The sequence below is a fragment of the Lutra lutra genome, chromosome 9 (assembly GCF_902655055.1).
Source record: "Lutra lutra chromosome 9, mLutLut1.2, whole genome shotgun sequence".
Taxonomy (NCBI): Eukaryota; Metazoa; Chordata; class Mammalia; order Carnivora; family Mustelidae; genus Lutra; species Lutra lutra.
Genome location: NC_062286.1, coordinates 129,182,962 through 129,202,506, shown reverse-complemented (window position 1 = coordinate 129,202,506; position 19,545 = coordinate 129,182,962). Strand labels below are relative to the sequence as shown.

The 19,545-nt window shown below is 49.2% G+C and overlaps 1 protein-coding gene across 1 annotated transcript; it reads right to left on the bottom strand.

Moving 5' to 3' along the window:
- Positions 1-13,169: 13,169 nt before the first annotated feature.
- Positions 13,170-18,786, bottom strand: WFDC2 (WAP four-disulfide core domain 2). The gene is made up of 4 exons (XM_047746904.1): positions 18,647-18,786; positions 17,937-18,080; positions 15,726-15,878; positions 13,170-13,329 (listed from the first exon to the last, which is right to left on the bottom strand). The coding sequence occupies exons 1-3, from the start codon at positions 18,723-18,725 to the stop codon at positions 15,727-15,729; spliced, it is 375 nt and encodes a 124-aa protein (XP_047602860.1). The 5' UTR covers positions 18,726-18,786; the 3' UTR covers positions 13,170-13,329; position 15,726.
- Between the last annotated feature and the right edge of the window lie 759 nt (positions 18,787-19,545).

Genomic DNA, 19,545 nt, shown 5'->3' with positions numbered 1-19,545 from the left:
TACATCACTACTCATTAAAAGGAAGTCACTTAGTCCAGCCCACACTTCAGGAAGGAAGTGTGCAGGGGCATTCATACCAAGATGTGAGGAATGTTTGGGGCCATGTTGGAAGTCTGTCTGCAAGGAGTAACTTGATGGCAGTGACTGCTAGAAGTCTCAGTTCTTGGGTCTTTCCCTTCCCCACTTTTCTTCCCTGATATTTGTTCACAGATGGAAAGCTCAAGGCTCATAGTGCCTGATCCCTGTGAGTACAAATACCCAAATGGTCCTACAACATCAACTCTAGGTTCTGAGAGATGTTTTGTTATAAAAGTTGCTTAAATGGAAGGATAAACAAAAATTGCCAGAAAGAAAAAAACCAGTCCACTGGGTGCCAAATGAGCTGCATGGGGCCTGGGAATAATCCTTTGACATGGTATTGAGGGTCTAATTAAATTTCTTAATTCTGGGGTGCTTGCCTGGCTCAGTCAGAGAGTGTGGAACTCTTAATCTCAGGGTCGTGAGTTTAATCCCCACATTGGGTGTAGAGATTACTTAAATAAGTAAATAAACCTTTAAAAAATTTCTTAATTCACTATGATGGAGGAAGGTCTTCCAAATGCCCCTGCGGGCAGTAGCAGGATTCTCAAAGCCTTTAAAAAGAAACTTTCTGGGTACCTGGGTGGCTCAGTTGGTTAAGCAACTGCCTTTGGCTCAGATCATGATCCCAGAGTCCCAGGATTGAGTCCCGCATCTGGCTCCTAGCTCCACAGGGAGTCTGCTTCTCTCTCTGAACTTCTCCCCTCTCATGCTCTCTCTCACTGTCTATCTCTCTCAATAAAAATAAATAAATAAATAAAAATCTAAAAAAAAAGAAAAGAAACTTTCTGGGAAGAATAATAGAGAATAATTTAAGAGCATATATTAATGCAGATTTATAATCTGTTTTTATCAGTTAATAGTATTTGGTGAATATTTTCTCATATCATCAAATATTCTGCAACATGGAGCACGGGGTGTTATATGCAAACAATGAATCATGGAACACCAGGTCTTGGGATTGAGCCCCACATCAGGATCCCGGCTGGTTCATCAGGGATCCTGCTTCTCCCTCTTTTTCTGCCCCTCTCCCTCTCTCAAATGAATAAATAAAACCTTAAAAAAAAACCTTATGGTATACTGTACAGTGACTAACATAACATAATAAAAAAATATTCTGCAACATAATTCCTAAAAGGCACAGAGCTTTCCTTGTATGAATAGATTATATTTTTTTAAAGCAAGCTGTTCCACATCCTCTTCAACTCTTGTTGATTCTTTTCTTGTTAATTTTGGCCATTCTATCTGGTGTAAGATGGTATCTCAATGTGGTTGTGATTTGAATCTCCCTGATGGCTAATGATGATGAACATTTTTTCATGTGTCTGTTAGCCATTTATATGTCTTCTTTGGAGAAGTGTCTGTCCATGTCTTCTGCCCATTTTTTAACTTGATCAACTGTTTTTTGGGTGTTGAGTTTGAGGAGTTCTTTATAGATCTTGGATATCAGCCCTTTGTCTGTACTGTCCTTTGCGAATATCTTCTCCCATTCTATGGGTTGCCTTTTTGTTTTGTCAACTGTTTCCTTTGCTGTGCAGAAGCTTTTGATCTTGATGAAGTATCAAAAGTTCACCTTTGCTTTTGCTTCCTTTGCCTTTGGAAATGTCTTGAAAGAAGTTGCTGTGGCCGATGTCGAAGTGGTTACTGTCTATGTTCTCCTCTAGGATTTTGATGGATTCCTGTGTCATGTTGAGGTCGGTGCAGTCACTTTGGAAAACAGTGTGGAGATTCCTTAAGAAATTAAAAATAGAGCTTCCCTATGACCCTGCAATTACACTACTGGGTATTTACCCCAAAGATACAGATATAGTGAAAAGAAGGGCCACATGTACCCCAATGTTCATAGCAGCAATGGTCACAATTGCCAAACTGTGGAAAGAGTCAAGATGCCCTTCAACAGACTAATGGATAAAGAAGATACGGTCCATATATACAATGGAGCACTATGCCTCCATCAGGATGGATGAATACACAACTTTTGTATCAGCATGGATGGGACTGGAGGAGATTATGCTGAGTGAGATAAGTCAAGCAGAGAAAGTTAATTATCTTATGGTTTCACTTACTTGTGGAACATAAGGAATAACATGGAGGACATTAGGAGAAGGAAAGGAAAAGTGAATTGGGGGAAATGGGGGGGGGGTGATGAACCATGAGAGATTGTGGACTCTGAGAAACAAACTGAGGGTTTTAGAGGGGAGGGGGGTGGGTGGTGGGTGAGCCTGGTGGTAGGTATTAAGAAGGGCATGTATTGCATGGAGCACTGGATGTTGTACATAAACAATGAATCTTGGAACAATGAAAAAATTAAATGAAAAAAATATATAAAAACAAATAAAAGAAACCCCAACTCACTTTAAAATGTGAAATTTGTTATCTCACATGACCAGATGTCCAACAATAAGGAAGTTTCTGGGTACGGAAGGATGAGTAGTTTATTTATTTTTTTTTAAGATTTTATTTATTTATTTGTCATAGAGAGAGAAGCGAGAGTGAGCACAGGCAGACAGAGTGGCAGGCAGAGGCAGAGGGAGAAGCAGGCTCGCTGCCAAGCAAGGAGCCCGATGTGGGACTCGATCCCAGGACGCTGGGATCATGACCTGAGCCGAAGGCAGCTGCTTAACCAACTGAGCCACCCAGGCGTCCCGGAAGGATGAGTAGTTTAAAAATGACATTCAAGGGGTGCCTTGGTGGCTCAGTCAGTTAAGTGCCCAACTCTCGATTTCCTCTCAGGTCATGATCTCAGGGTCGTGAGTCAGGCTAAGTCAGGCTCTGCACTCATTGGGGAATCTGCTTGAAATTCTCTTCCTCACCCTCTGCCCCTCCCCTCACACTCTCTCTCTAAAACAAATAAATCATTTTTTTAAATGACAAAAAAAAGCAATCTATGATTGAATGTTAAGATTTTTTATGGTTTTTCAATGTAATAAGTTAATGTTGCAAAGATAAAAATCACTGTGAAACATTTCAGATTGTTTAGTTGTGAGAGAATCTAAGAAGTATAATTTCTGGATCAAAGAGGACATGCATTTTAAAAGCGTTTTGATACATAATACATTTCATTAAAATTTTAATAATTACCACTTAGGAAACACTTATGATATTCCAGGAAGCAACCTTAGTGCCTTGCATACATTATCTCATTTAATATCCTCAACATTCTGGAGAGGAGGATCCTATTAATAACTGTATCTTACAAATGAGAAAGTTGAAGGTCAGGAAGATAAATGACTTGTCCCAAATAGCAGACTGGCAAGGAATGAAGCTGGTGTTTGAATCAAAGTCTGACTCCACTAATGAAATACTGTATGGTAACTAACATAACATAATAAACAACAGCCACACAAAACAGACACATAGGTCAATGGAACAGAATAGCGAGCCCAGAAATAAACCCTCAACTCTATGGTCAACTAATCTTTGACAAAGCAGGAAAGAATGTCCAATGGAAAAAAGACAGCCTCTTCAACAAATGGTGTTGGGAAAATTGAACAGCCACCTGCAAAAAAATGAAACTGGACCATTTCCTTACACCACACATGAAAATAGACTCAAAATGGATGAAGGACCTCAATGTGAGAAAGAAATCCATCAAAATCCTTGAGAAGAACACAGACAGCAACCTCTTCAACTTCAGCCACAGCAATTTCTTCCTAGGAACATCGCCAAAGGCAAGGGAAGTAAGGGCAAAAATGAACTATTGGGACTTCATCAAGATCAAAAGCTTTTGCACAGCAAAGGAAACAGTTAACAAAACCAAAAGACAACTGACAGAATGGGAAAAGATATTTGCAAACGACATATCAGATAAAGGGCTAGTATCCAAAATCTATAAAGAGCTTAACAAACTCAACACCCAAAGAACAAATAATCCAATCAAGAAATGGGCAGAGGACATGAACAGACATTTCTGCAAAGAAGACATCCAGATGGCCAACAGACCCATGAAAAAGTGCTCCACATCACTCAGCATCAGGGAAATGCAAATCAAAACCACAATGAGATCCCACCTCACACCAGCCAGAAGGGCTAAAATTAACAAGTCAGGAAACGACAGATGCTGGCGAGGATGCGGAGAAAGGGGAACCCTCCTACACTGTTGGTGGGAATGCAAGCTGGTGCAACCACTCTGGAAAACAGCATGGAAGTTCCTCAAAAAGTTGAAAATAGAGCTACCCTACGACCCAGCAATTGCACTACTGGGTATTTACCCTAAAGATACAAACATAGTGATCCAAAGGGGCATGTACACCCGAACAATGTGGACAGCAGCAATGTCTACAATAGCCAAACTATGGAAAGAACCTAGATATCCTTCAACAGATGAATGGATAAAGAAGGTGTGGTATATATATACAATGGAATACTATGCATCCACCAAAAGAAACGAAATCTTGCCATTTGTGACAATGTGGATGGAACTAGGGGGTATTATGCTCAGTGAAATAAGTCAATCAGAGAAAGACAACTATCATATTATCTCCCTGATATGAGGAAGTTGAGAGGCAACGTTGGGGGTTGGGGGGGTAGGAAAAGAATAAATGAAACAAGATGGGATCAGGAGGGAGAAAAACCATAAGAGACTCTTAATCTCACAAAACAAACAGGGTTGCCCGGGGGAGGGGGGAGGGAGAGGGTGGTGGGGTTATGGACATTGGGGAAGGTATGTGCTATGGTGAGTGCTGTGAGGTGTGTAAACCTGGCGATTCACAGACCTGTACCCCTGGGGCTAATAATGCATTATATGTTTATAAAAAAATAAAAAATAAATAAACAGCCACAACAGCAAAGTCTGACTCCAGGGCCCATGTTCTTAATTAGTTTGCTATCATTAAAGCACAACTCTTCCATGGCCAGCCAGTCCCTCCTCACCTCTCCACCCCATAAAAACCCCTGACTTCTCCAAATAGACTCCACATGAATATTGGGAGGGGGTCTGCTGGCTTCTACCTTTTCATGTTCACGTTTTGCATGTTGAAAACAAGGACCTTGCTTTACACATTTCTCCTCTACACTGAGCCAAGGAAAGTGACATATACAGAGTACCTAATCAATAGGTACTCTGTTGGTTAATTTCATAGAAATTATACCATAGAGGAAAGGAAAGACATAGAGGACTTCCCTAATAAGTAACCAAGATTTCCCACTGGCCCAGACAAGCCTTATTAGAACTGAGCTACAATCAGAGACTTTCTGCCCACACCCCCTTCCCTCCCGCCTCGTTTCACTGGTGTGAGACCCGCATCGCCATCTGAAGATGCTCCCTGACTCCTCCACTTAGCCTTCGTGGTGCTTCCACGGTAAATCTCTTGTACATCTAATTCCCTCTTGGGAGGATCTAGACTGACAGGGCAGGAAATTGCTGCACTTTTAGAAGTAAAAATAATAGTCTGGTGAATTGTGATACAAAATGTGCAGAAACCATGCTGAAAAAGACGAGACCACTCACACCTGAAAATTCTCACAACGGTTCCCGAACTGGAGACAATAAAACAGAGAGCTGAGAGTGAACAGCCCAGGAAAAAGTAATGAAAGAACCCTTAAGAGTAAAAGCCTCGGGCGCCTGGCTGGCTCAGTGGGTAAAAGCCTCTGCCTTCAGCTCAGGTCATGGTGTCAGGGTCCTGGAATGGAGCCCCACATCAGGCTCTCTGCTCTGCAGGGAGCCTGCTTCCTCCTCTCTCTCTGCCTGCCTCTCTGCCTACTTGTGATCTCTGTCTGTCAAATAAATAAATAAAATCTTAAAAAAAAAAAAAAGAGTAAAAGCCTCCTGTAGGACCCCAGTAGAAATGGCCAAAACCAGCAGGGATAACCACTTATCTGTTGAGCTGGGAGAAAGGCAGAGCAGGACACAGAATGTGACAGCTGGGAGCACATCACCCCCAAGCAATAGGCTCAAACTATAAACAAAGGATTGGGAGATCAGGTCGGAGGAAGGAGATTGAGTGAAAGCCCTTGGGAAATCTCCTCTTCCCTACTTGAGCTATTCATAAAGGGCCCAAAGTACAAAGGCACCTTGTGCTTTTCTCTTTTGATGCACGGATGAGCATATGACTACTGTGGAGAGATTTTGTAGAGTAAGCAGATGCCAAGCTCTGTCCCAACACGTGGATAAACCCCTCTTAGGAGTAGGATACTCCATTAAATACAAGGACTAAACCCCAGCATAGAACACTTAACCAAAACTCAGAGGAGAGATCCCCAAAATGCCAAGCAAGTTTACTCCCCACCCCTAGCCTGTCCCTGGGCTCAGGACAGTAGCTAGACCACAATATTCAGCCCTCACACTGGAGAGATGGGAAGCCCAAAGGAGCTCGGTAAGGGATAGAAAGAGAAGAACCATTGTTTGGCAACCATTCAATGATCACTGAAACTGGCAGAATCATCAACAGATGTTAAAACTAGTGAATCAAATTTTGAGAAGCAAAAGGATATTTACAGAGCTACAAAGCATATTCTGATGGATGCTTATTCCTTACAAGGGGGAGAATAGGAACTTGATTGTGGAGAATCCTGGCAGACACAACCTTACTCAAGTAATCAAAGTTAACATCATCACTCTTAACAGAACAAATCAACATCATGTACCATCTGATGGTACACCGCAAAGAACACTCTATCTCTTCAGTAGTATTGCTGCCAAAACCAAAAATGCCTAGCATGAATCTGATCGTGAGAAAGTATCAGATAAGCTTGATTGAGGGACATTCTGTAAAATAACTGGCCTGTGATGTTCCAAAATGTCAATGTCACAAAAGATTAAAAAAAAAAAATATCAAGGAATTTTTCTGGATTAAAGAAGATTAAAGACAATTGAATTCAATGCAGGATCCAGAATTTTCTTTTCCTCTAAAGGACATTATTGAAACATCTGGTGAAATCTGGGTAAGTTCTAGAGACAGACTTCACGGGTATGCAACTAAGCCACATGGGGTCCTATACTCAGGAGGACCCTGCACCTGAGGTTAGTGATCTGTGGTCATTGACTTGATATTCTCAGGATTTTTACTTTTGAATTTGTGCTTTGTAGGTGAAGACTGTTAGGAGAATATAGGATACTGTGGGGATATGCAGCCTTGGCACAAAAGCCGTCCCACCACTTGCTAACTTCCCCGGACGGATTCTTAGCAGCCAACTCTCTGTCTCCTGGCACGCTGGCTCTGCCCAGTGACTCCATTTCCACCTTCACCCCCTTGACCCTGACACCCTACAGCTGGGGTGGCAATTGAGTCACTTAGTGGGGAGGCCCAAGGTGTGTCATTGCCTTCACCTCCCCTGTGGGAGCATGGAAATGGGTACAAGGGGGTGAGAGTTAGGTGTGCACACCCCGTGACATTTCAGGGAAGGCTATGGCAGCCAGTGTCTCTGTTTGGGGATGGCAGCACCACGGTGCATCTAGGAGGTCACTTGGAAGGGGCTAACCTCTCACGCTCTCCAATCAATGTACCAAGCACAGAGACTGAAATCCCTTGGAGATCACCCACCCATGGTTAGAGTGGGGGCACTGTAGAAAGAGGAAACTGATTTCCCCATCCATGGCTGGGGCATGGAACTAGAGTCCAGCATCAAGTGGAATGCTCGAGGACACAGTGCCAAGTATCAGAGCAGGGACCTTGGGCACCTCTGAAAGTCTTCACTGCCCCCAAAGTATCCTCCTGCCCGAGGGAGAGTGAAATTAAGTAATAAATAAGAAGCACTATGACAAGTCTGGAGAGAGACTCTACAAGAAAGGAAAAGCATTATACGTGAGGACCTTTAGTGGCACATTTTCTCCAGCTGTGAGGACAGGGGCTCCCCACATTTTCATTCAGGATCAAGCCCCCTAAATTACGTAGCCGGTCCTGTCTGTAGATTAGATAGTAATATCATATCAATGTTAATTTCCTGAATTTGATTCTTATGGTCCTATGGTTACCTAAGAGAATGCCTTTATTTTTAGGAAATTGACTGAGATATTTAAGATGTCTACAACTTACTCTCATGTGCTACAGAAAAACATACTATGTGGTGGGAGGTGTGGAGAGAGGGAAAGAAATGAAAAAAAAAAAAAAAGTGGTACGGGGTGCCTGGGTGGCTCAGTGGCTTGAGCCTCTGCCTTCAGCTCAAGTCATGATCTCAGGGTCCTGGGATCCAGCCCCGCATCAGGCTCTCTGCTCAATGGGGAGCCTGCTTCCCCCTCTCTCTCTGCCTGCCTCTCTGCCTACTTGTGATCTCTCTCTCAGTGTGCGTGTCAAATAAATAAATGAAATCTTTTTAAAAAATAAAGGAAAAAAATGTAAAACGTAAGCATGCGATGGATATACATAGAGTATGTAGGAAATCTCGGCACTAATATTACAACCATGAGTCTGAAATTATGTCAAAAGTAAAAGTTGAAAGAAAAGAATAAAATAAAACCTAAAAAAGAAGAAAAAAGACAAAGAGAAATAACCCTCAACTACATCATAGCTACCAAGAAGGTGGGATACAGTGTCCCATGAAACCACAGGCCAAAGTGACAGAAAGAACCATAGGGAACGGGAACTCCCCAAGACAGCTGGAGAACTGTCCTGTGATTGTGCGGGTGTACCTCACTGGCATATGAATATGTCAAGAGATTTATGCTATTTCAAAGCATTTTAAAAAATTTTATTTGAGAGAGAGAGCACAAGCAGGAGGGAGAGGCAAATGGAGAGGGAGAAGTAGACTCCCCACTGGGGGAGGACCTCAATCCCAGGACCCCAAGATCAGGACCTGACCCAAAGGCAGATGCTTAACCTACTGAGCCCCCCAGGCACCCCTCAAAGCAGTTTTGAGGCTTATTCAGACATCATGAATAAGCCAGTGGAGAGGCTTCTGTGCTCCAAATCTCTCAGCCAGCCCGGGCACCTCCCTACCCAGGAGTCTGTGTAGATTGCTACCTGGAGTTTGGCTCAAATGGGTCCTGTGGGCCAGGGGGAGCCCTGCCTACTGACTGGAAATCTCCAGCCTCCCATCGTGAGCTCTTGTTTTCAGACTGACGGCAGCTGCCTTCCATTGCCTCTTTCCCTAGTGCCAAGATCCTGCCCATAATCCTAAAACTAGCCCTACCTAAGGCATAAGAAACAAATGGGCTTCAGATAAATTTCCAGAGGGGTGTTTATAGTGTGAGGTGCACAAGCACTGGGGACAGAGCAGCCCTCGGGGCGGGCAGGGAACTGGGAGTCCCATCTTTATGTGTAACGAGCTCACCCCAACAGGTCGGGTCTGGCTGGGCACTGGCGTAGATGTTCCAGCCGCTGCGATCCTACAGAGACAGCGAGGGTAGTGTAACTGTTCTCCCTGTTCCCACATCGCCCCTAGAGTCTATTCTTAACATAACAACCAGAAGGATTTTTTCCCCCCTTTTTAAAAATTTTATTTTTTCAGTGTCCCAAGATTCATTGTTTATGCACCACACCCAGTGCTCCATGCAATACGTGCCCTCCTTAATACCCACCACCAGGCTCCTTCATCCCCCCACCCGCCCCTTCCCTCCAAAAACCTCAGTTTTTTTCTCAGAGTCCACAGTCTCTCATGGTTCCTCTCCCCATCCAATTTCCCCCAATTCACTTTTCCTTTCAAACACAATTCAGATCACAGCGCATCTCTGCTCAAACCCCTCCCGTGGCTCCTAAATTCCCTAGAATAAAAGGTAAAGTCTTTGCAGTGACCACAGCACCCTCCATACTCTGTGCCTGCACCACCTCTCTGAGCTCATCTCCCCTCGTGACCCTGGCAGCTCGTTTACTTCAACCACGTTAGTCCCCCAGAGGATCCTCGAATACTCAGGGCACACTCTGACCTCAGGTTCTTAGGCCTGGAAGTTTCCTGGGCCTGGGCAGTTCTTCCCATGGATTGTCACAGGGCTCATGTCCTCCTTCACTCAGTACTTGGATGATGCCTAATGAACATTGTCTGTGAAGTAACTACCCCACCTCCACCCCATCCCCTGGACTCCCTGGTCCTCTTACCCATCTTTATGTTACCACCTGCCATGGTATACATGTGTGGGTTCACTGATCTATTGACTGCCCCCCATTACACACACACCGATACACACACACACCCCAAATACCCACCACCTACAACAGAACCCATAGTAGGTGCTCAATAAATATTTACTGAATCAGTGAATACCTCTGCTTATGCTATTTCTTAGGCAGGGCTACCCTCTACTGGTCTGTCTTTAGAACTTCTTTAATGTAACTTCTATTATCCTTCCAACCCCAAACTTGCTCTTGCCTGCAAAACAGAGGCTTGCTTCCACTTGGGTGTTACCACACACAGCCCTCTGGACCAGAGTACGGGGCATAGATGCATCAGCAAAGCCATCTGCTATTGGAGATGGGAGAGTAAATGCAGGAGGGAACCCTGCCCTGAACTCTGGAGCAGTGGCAGGACCGAGGGGCTCTAGGATGTGCCACGACAGTGACACTCCCATCTGGAGCCAGCAGTCTATCACGATTCCTGGGCCTGGGAGCCACTCCCAGCCAGAACTAAGCATTGCTGTGGTCTGGCTACACAATACATAGCCCATCAAGACCTGGGAATGGGGAGAAAGGGGCCAGTCCAGAGCAGCCCCTTCCTTCCTTCCTTCCTCTTCCCACTCCTCCACCAAAGACTCACAGAGTCCCTAACCTACAGCAGCCACCAGCAGGAATCAAAGAGAATCAAAGAAATGTTCTCAGCCGGGCACTCCTCCAAACCCATCCATTTTCTTTTTTTTTTTTTTTAAAGATTTTATTTATTTATTTGACAGAGATCACAAGTAGGCAGAGAGGCAGGCAGAGAGAGGGGGAAGCAGGCTCCCTGTTGAGCAGAGAGCCTGATGTGGGGGCTCGATCCCAGGACCCTGAGATCATGATCTGAGCCGAAAGCAGAGGCTTAACCCACTGAGCCACCCAGGCACCCCAAACCCATCCATTTCCTCACCTGACCCACTCCACCCCTCAACCCTCCTTTTCCAGCAGATTCTTCCTGTTCATCACTGGGACCCTTGGTAACACCACCCATGTTTCTCCTCACTTCATCTTCCCCAGGACACTGCTGGGGCAGGGCCACCTTGAAAAAGTCTGCCCCCTCTCAGGGTTCTGGTGGAGGGTCCAAGGGTTCATCTCCCTCCGACCCCTACTCAGGGTGGTCCTGGGCAGCCTTCTCATGCAGTAAAACCTCCACCACCATGTCTCCTATTCTGCTGCTGGCACTTTGTTTCTCGAGTTAAACTGGGAGTAGCAAATTCACCTGCTAGTCCTGCTCAGGGGACAGCCGGTTGCAGCTGCCTAGAGGGTAAGGAGAGGAGCATCTTGAGTGCTAAAGGTTTGCGGGGTGGGTAATGGTTGAGGAATGATGGCATGCCTCCAAAAGGCATACCTGGCGTGAGTTAGACAGAGCCCTGCCCAGGGTTCTCTCCGAGGGCAAATCTGGGGAAGATGAGGAGAGAGTGGAAGGAGTGGCAGCCACACATTTGGTCCCTAAGAGCTGGATGCCTTTGCTGCTGCCTGCAAGGGCTGGGGGGACCCAAGCATGGACAGGGAGAGACGTCAGAAAAGGGAAAGGATAGAGAAAGCTACACTGCCATCTATCGCCAAGAGGAAGCCTTATGCCCTGAGCACCCTCACTTGCATCCGGGAGACTCATTCACCTTGCATTCCTGGGGCCGGGGCGGGGTGGAGAAGACTTGGGATCCTGCCTGGCTCATGGCCTGGAGCAGGGACCCACAAAAAGATGAGACACCCAGCCACCAAGGTTTTCTGTCTCTAGATCATGGCCCTCAAGCTGCCCAGATCTCTCATATCCCATAGTGGGTAGAGCAAAGGAGGGAAAAGCTCTCCTGGGATGGGCAGGAGAACATTGAGAGAAGGGGATAAAGAGAGAGGGGCATGGAGGAGGGCCAGAAAAAGAGGCGATAGGGGAACGGGGGGATAGAGAGATAGAGAGAGAACAAGGGGAAGAGAGAGAATATAGAAAGGGATAACGGGGAAACAGGAGAAGAAGAAGAAGAGAGAGAGAGGAGATGGGAGGCCTGAGACTGAGCTAGGTCTCTGAGAAACCACACAAGAGACTGGTAGATTTGGTTTCACCCACAGAAAACAGCTAGCAGCTGGAGGAGGAGGTCAAGCTTGAAAGACCCTTTCCATTGTTTCTGGGTTTTTTTTTTTTTAACCTTTTGAATTTTGGTCCATGTGACTGTATTATTTCTATAAAATAACAGTTCGATTTAAAAACTGTTGACTGTTGGTTTCGGCTCAGGTCATGATCTCAGGGCTGTGAGATCGAGCCCCCTGTTGGGCTCTGCACTCAGCAAAGAGTCTGCTTGGGATTCTCTCTCTCCCTCTCTCTCTGCCCCTCCCCCAAACAACTCTAAACAAACAAACAAATAAAATATTTTTAAAAAATAAAGATAAAACCCAACAACCAGGGGCACCTGGGTGGTTCATTGATGAAGCATCTGTGTCCAGCTCAGGTCATGATCTTGGCGTCCTGGGATGGAGCCCCGTGTCAGGTTCTCTGTTCAGTGGGGAGTCTGTTTTCCCTCTCCCTCTGCCCCTACCTCCCCCAGCTCATGCTCTCTCTCAAATAAATAAATAAAATCTTGAAAAAAGCAAAGCAAAACAAAACCAACAACCAATGAAAGGACCCCAGCTTTGTCACTTTCTACCCACTTAACTGCAGGCAAGTCACCTGGCAGACTCCTAGTCTAGAACTTGGACAGTCATCAGCCACACCGAGGGCTGCTGTGGCTCGGGGAGATCTCACAAACAAGTCTTCCAGCCCTGGGTCCAGCACCCAGACCTGCTGTTCTCAAGCTCCCGGTCATGAATGGAAGTGATTTCAGAACCGATTCTATCCTGTCTGTGAGCCTGTTCTCTCTTCTGTCTCCCTCCCAGGGAAAGGATAACCCTCAGCCTCCTGGTAAAAGCGCTACTGCACAAGCCAAGCCCTGAATGTATGTTTGGTGTTTCAGAGTTGATCTGGCTCTGGTCTTCATGCCCTGATGACCTGGTCGTCCCCCACCCCTGACACCCCTCCTCAACCCAGAGTCAGGGGAGACCGGGACGGAATGATTAAGAATAGAGGCCATGCCCCGCACCCGGTGCTGGAAGTGGTCACTTTATTGGTTGGAAAAGGAAGAAGCAATGCTCAGTCCTGGAGGGAGTGCAGAGGCCAGAAAGAGGGGAGGGTAGCTGGGCTGGAGCCAGGCAGGGCAGGGCAGAAACGTCTGCTCCCCCACTCCTTAGGCTGTGGTGGCCGGAGCTGGAGGAAGAAAATCATAATGACACATCAACGACAATATCCAAAATACCAGCCGAGAGGACCTGGAGCTTAAATTCTGGACCAGAGCTCCCCTAGTCTCCCTTTCCACTACACGCACAGCAAAGCCTTGCCTTCCTGAGGCTGGGGGCTCGGCCTGTGCGGCTCTGCGGGTCCTAGACTCACCTCCTGTGCTTCAGACCATCCTGGGACATACCTGGGTAACCGTGTCTCAACCAACCGCAGCAGCCTTCCTGGGGGACCATGGTCATTTGTCTCCCTGCAAGTCCCTCAACCACCAGGAAGTTCCACCGTGCCTCCCTTCTTTAGGTTAAGCTGGGATTAGCTGGTCAAGGAGATCCTATTGATCCCATTTTAGAAGCATAACAATGGCAGCTCAGGGAGGCAAAAACTAGTTAAGTGCCAGAGCTGAAATCTGAACCTGGGTCTTCCTGGCCACGAAGTCCAGCCATGCCCCCACCACTTGTAGGCAAGGGATGGCTGGCATCACTGGAGAGCTCTGAGCCCTTGGGAGACTGTGGTTCCCGCTCAGGCACTGGAAGGACCCCTCGAAATAGCAACCATGTGGCCTTGGGCACATCCTCCCCTCTCGGTGGTCTCGATCTTCTCATCTGTGCAATATTCCAGTCCCACCAGTGACCTGTCATTCCCTGGGCTGAGAGCATCTCGAGCTAGCCCCCCATCAACAATGAGATTTCAACCACAGGGTGCTTCCAGGTTCCTTCTCCTCCTATATGTCACCCCACTACTGACCTTCGGGCCATCTTTGAAGACGGGCCCATGGTCATCCCTCTGCAAAGCCTGCTGTCTCTACCATTCCACCCCCCCCCGCCCCCGGGAGGCCTTCCTCCTCTGCTCCCACAGCACTCAGCCCTTCCCTCACCACGGCACTGAGGACAGGCACTGGGAGTGTCTTCCATCCGTCCACCTCAGCCACGGGGCTGCTCTGTGAGGAAGGGCCGTGGTCACCTTCCATCCCAGCATCTGACACAGAGACCTTGGCACAGCGCTGGATCTCCCAGTGGGCCAACTAAACGTGCTTGGGGCCTTGTATTTCTTTACTTACTCACACTTTCTCTAGGACTTAGTATCGTTTTATTTTTAGTTGTAAGTAGGGGAGAGAGACACTCCACAATCCTTTCCTTGCACAGTCAGAGCCACCAGAGGTGATCAAACACAGCCGCCACCTGCCCCGGAGCGAGTGCTTGTCACACTTCCAATACACATTTGATGCCCGCCACGTGCGTCCTGAAAAGCCAAGCTTTTGGCGAAACTAAAGATCAGTCTTTGGCCTCCCATTGGACACGTTTAAAGAGCTTGCCACTTCCCCGTCTCCTCCAGGTCCTGTCCACTGTCCCCTCTCTCAGGACACAGCTGCTCCTCCCACCGCTGACTTTCTGGGTGCATGCTACGGAAACAGAGTAAATCTTCTTTTTCCCTGCAGCCCAATTCATCAGCAAATACTGTCCCATGAATAATGTCATTCATCAGTGAATACTGTCCCATCCACCTTCACATTATGTCCCAAACCCAGCCACTTAGCTCCCCGGGTCTGTCATCTCCGGGCTGGCCTCTCACAGGAGCCTCCCGCTGGTCTCCTGCTTCTGCCATTCCTCCTCACAGTCTCCTCTCCATCCAGCAGCCTGAGCAATCTTTTCAGATCTAAGCCAGAGCATGTCCATTTCCACAGAGGCAACATCTCCAGGTCAAGACCAAAGTCCTGTAGCGACGTATCAGGCCCCTGAGGAGCTGCTCCATTTACCCCTGACCTTCCTCTTCCTGTGTTCTCCTTGCTCCCTTCCAGCCTCCTGGCTTTTCCTGAAACACCAGGGACACTCCTGATTTTGTAGCTGCTGCCCCTCACCTTTAACACCACCACCCTCCACCCACCCCCCACCGCCCCCCGAGATCCTCATAGCTTCAAGTTTTGGCAAGTCTATGTTCAAATGCTGCCTTCTGGGTGGGACCTTCCCTGAGTGTCCCTGTTTAAAAAAAAAAAAGCCCTGCTTCCTGCCCACTCTGCCCCACCCCTACCCCAGCACGCCCGTCCCCGTTCTGTTTCCTTTTTCTCCACGGCACTTTTCTCCTTTGAACATTCTACAGAATCCACTCGCTTATGTATTTTTCTTCCGTTGGCCTGTAAACCGCATCAGAGAGAAATTTTTGTCTGATTCGCTCACTCATGTATCATCCTCAGTACCCAGGGCTGGGCACCGCTCAGGACAGATGCTCAGCAGAGACTTGTCGAGCACGTGAAAGCAAAGAAATGGACAGAGAGTGAACAGCAGTGTGCTTGCCCAGGCCCTCCTTTTCAACCACCTTTACAGCTAGACATCAGTGCACTCCCCCTCCCCGTCTCATCCCCCACCCCCACCTACCTCAGAAGACAGGAGTGACACAGGACACCTTCCCACAACCATTATAGCAGCATTTCAACAGGCCAGGACACTGGCTGTCCACCTGGCACTGGTCCTGGCAAAGGCCGAGCTGGGGGAAGTCAGTGTTCACCTTGGGGCAGGAACCCTGCTTTTCTGGGGAGAAAAAGGAGCAAGGGGAAGCGGGCAGAGAGGATGCCTGGAGATGAGTCCTTGTCCACAACGCCGTTCTCCCCCTGTGTCACAAACAGGACAGCTGCCTGTCAGCCTTGATCCCGGGGGTACCTGGGGAGGCCACCTGCAAACCCCTCCATCTCCTGTTCCCTCCATCCTTGATTTTGGAACCACCCAATACCATGCTGCTGGAAGAACTAAAACCAAGACCTGAACCCAGTCTCTGGCCATCCATTTGCTCACACACACTCACACACACACTCACACACCCTCTGCTCCACTTCCTGGGTCAAGGAGAAGGGAACTGGGCTCAATTCCCAGGAACCCCAAGACCAAGCCCAGCCCAAGGTCAAACACAGGCACAGAACTGGCTGATTAGCTCAACAGGACAGGAGTGGCTGCCTTCCCAGCATAGAGAAATCCATGAAAAGGGCAGGTCTGGACACTGGGGTTCCCTAGGCCAAAGGGGAATCAGGAACCTTTTACTGACAAAACACGTCCCTGCGGATAGAGGATCTGCTCCCTACAGAGACATTTTTGTGTGTATTATTTCATTTAGCCCCCATGTCAGTCCCACAAAGTTTGGGATTATTATTCCCATTCTGATGACGAGAAAGCAGAGGCTCAGAGACGTAAAGCAACTTGTTGAGGATCACACAGCTAGCAGATGGGCAGCTCTGAGGTTCTAGCTCAGGAGGCCGTCTGACCCCATCCCTCTTCCTGCCTCAGCCAGTCCATCTGAGACAAAAACAAAACAAAACAAAACAAACAAACAAACAAAACCAGCAAAGACTGCACCTACAATAGGCATGCCTTCTGTCCCCCTCCTCCTTACTCATCTGTCTGTCTGTCTGCCTCTCTCTATCTCAATCCTCATGTCTCCTGATCCTTCTCTCTCTGTTCCAGATTAGAAGGCTCCAGACCCAGTAGCTGCCCCTCATGGGCCAGTCCTCCCTCTACCTATGTCTGAGGTCTCTAATTACAAACCACCCCAGCCCCTACTGGCATCTGGGGAGAAATAACGGAGAGGGAGAATCCTGGGGCTGTGTTCTGGCTGAAGACCAGCAATCACCACAGCTTGGTGCCCTGGGTCATATCCCTGCTTCTAGTCCTCAGTTTTTCCCTGTGAAAAATGAGAAGCTTGGATTTCAAGTTGTCTATAAGGCCACTCCCTGCTCTGATGAGCGTCTGCATAACACCGGGGGAGAGAGCAAGCTCTAGTAAGGACCTTTTGTGGACCCCCAGCGCTTTCCATAGTTCTCTCTCTCAATCTTTAGAGTGTTAGAGCTTGTTTTAAATACAGGAAGAGAGAAGAGGTGCTCAAGGAGTCCTGATTTCCTTCAAACCAGCCTTCCAGAAGGGGCAAAAGTTGAAGCCCCTCGCTGTGACTCCTCCCCAACCAGGGGGTGACAGTGTGACCTTGGGCAAGAGCCTTCTGGTCTGACACTCACAACCACATCTTCGGGATGGGCTGGGCGCTCCCCTTAACGTGTAAAGCCTCTTTCCGTCTGGACAGAGGAATGTGGGGAGTCTTGCTAGGCCAGGCGCTCCAAGTCCTTCCCCCAGAGCTGGAGGACGCCCCAGGGGAGGGACTCCAAGAGGGCTGGGCGCCCCAGGTCTTGCGACCCAGCCCGCTAGCCAGCCCCGGGCTTCCCCGAGGCTCCAACCCGCAGGGGAGGAATCTGTGAACCCGGTGTCTTGACCTCCGGGAACACCGGGAACATCGTCCCTGCTGGTGCTTGCCCGGAAGCCCGTCACGCACCAGGGAATGGAATCCAGGCGGGGGTGGGGGACCTCCCCCCTTCCCCCCTCCCCGCCCCCCCACTTCCCTCCCCCACCCTCCCACCCCTCCACCTCCCGCTGAGCTTCAGCTACGCCTTTGTCTCCCCGGGCCACGAGGAAGCGCGAGAGCATCTGGTTCCATCCGTCTCGACTCTGCAGGGGTCCCTGGAGTGGGGGGCCCTCTTCCCGGATCCGGAAGCTCTGCCTCCTCCAGCCCACCCCGCCCTTCCCGGCCCCTCCCCAGGCTCCCGGGGTTACCGTTGGGCAGGTGGCAGACAGCGGCGCAGCCGGCCTGGCAGCACTTGAGGTTGCCGGCGCATTGGGCGTCAGAGAGGCACGCCTGCGTGCAGTTCGGGTCGGCCTGTAGCTGGGGGCACACGCCGGGCTTCTCCGCTGCTCCGCCTGGGAGGCGCACGGTCAGTGGACGGGGAGCCCGGGTCTCAGAGCGAGCCCACCGCCTGCGCCCAGGGCTGCAGATCTCCAGCTCCAAGGGATTCTCAGTCTCTGGCCCTAGGCGTCCCTCTTACAGTCTTCAGAGGGCCCCACCTCCGGGCCGGGGGCCCCAATACTTGGAAGTACGGGGTGGGGGGTACCGAACCCTCATCCTTGGCGCCCTCAATCTTTAGGGACCCCCCCCCCCCGCACAGCGAACATCCAGGAGCTTCCGACGTCTAAGCAGAGGGTTCCCCCACCCGCCACGTTTAGCACAGAGCCTATGCCCCAAATTTCACAGTGGGCTTCCCCACCTCCAGCACACTGGACCCCACACCCCAAGCTCCAAGGGTCACCACCTTCGGGAACCAGGGAATCCTCAAATTTTAGTCTTCATGTGTCTCCCCACTTCCGCCCCAGGAATCCCCATTTCTTCAGCTCCCAAAGAGTCTACGTGCGCCTCGGCTGGGCCCAGTTCTGGCTGGTGCTCCTGGAACGGCCCCTCTGGGCCCCAGGGCTGTCCCCGCCCCGCTCACCTGGGACCCGGGGGAGGCCGAGCAGCAGCAGGCCGAAGAGGAGGACGACGGCGAAGGGACCCGGGCGGCAGGCGGGCATGGTGCTGCGCCGGGGCGGGGTGCAGGTGTGAGCCGCCGCCCGGATGCGGGGATTTAACCACGCGCTGGGGAGGGGGGGCGTGGGGTAGGGGTGGGGCTCAGTGGCCACCGCGGGCGGGCTGCCACCTCAGACCATTTCACAATCCTTGGGGATCAGGTGTCACTCTTGGCCCCGGTGGGAACCAGGAACCTGAGCAGCTTCCAGGCCCGGCGCAGCTCGACCAGCTGCAGCCGGACCCTTGTCCACTCCTCCCCTCCCTCCTCCCCGCTGGGCCCTGAGCGCAAGGTTGCGGGCGGCCAGGGCTTGGTCCAGGATTCCTGGGTCTCCCTGTAATGCCCCTGGGGAAGGAAGGACCGGCCCACAGGGAGGCAAATAGAGCTTGGGGATTAAGTGGTTGGCCCTGGGGCAACCAGATCAGAGCGCAGATCCCCGTTTAAGGATTCACGACAGAGGTCTAGTGTAGTCACACACAGCACATACTGGGGGCTATAGAAAAAGCAGTTGTTATTGATAAATGAACCCATTTGACGCAAGAAACCGAGGCCCACGAAAATGAAACACCTAACAATCTCAAGCGATTTTGGATGTATGTTTCTCTTTTCCTCTTTTCTCTTCCATTCTTCTCCTCCTCCTCCTCCTCCTCCTCCTCCTCCTCCTCCTCCTCCTCCTCCTCCTCCTTCTATTTCTTCTTCTTCTTCTTCTTCTTCTTCTTCTTCTTCTTCTTCTTCTTCTTCTTCTTCTTCTTCTTCTTCTTCTTCTTCTTCTTCTTCTTCTTCTCCTTCTTCTTCTCCTTCTTCTCCTTCTCCTCCTCCTCCTCCTC

Excerpts from the sequence above, each read along its gene's own strand:
- WFDC2 (XM_047746904.1), bottom strand. The coding sequence starts at position 18,725 with ATGCCCGCCTGCCGCCCGGGTCCCTTCGCCGTCGTCCTCCTCTTCGGC. Across the intron at positions 18,081-18,646 it reads CGGCCTCCCCCGGGTCCCAG|GCGGAGCAGCGGAGAAGCCC; the intron begins GTGAGCGGGGCG and ends TGCGCCTCCCAG. Across the intron at positions 15,879-17,936 it reads TGTCTGCCACCTGCCCAACG|AAAAGCAGGGTTCCTGCCCC; the intron begins GTAACCCCGGGA and ends TTTTCTCCCCAG.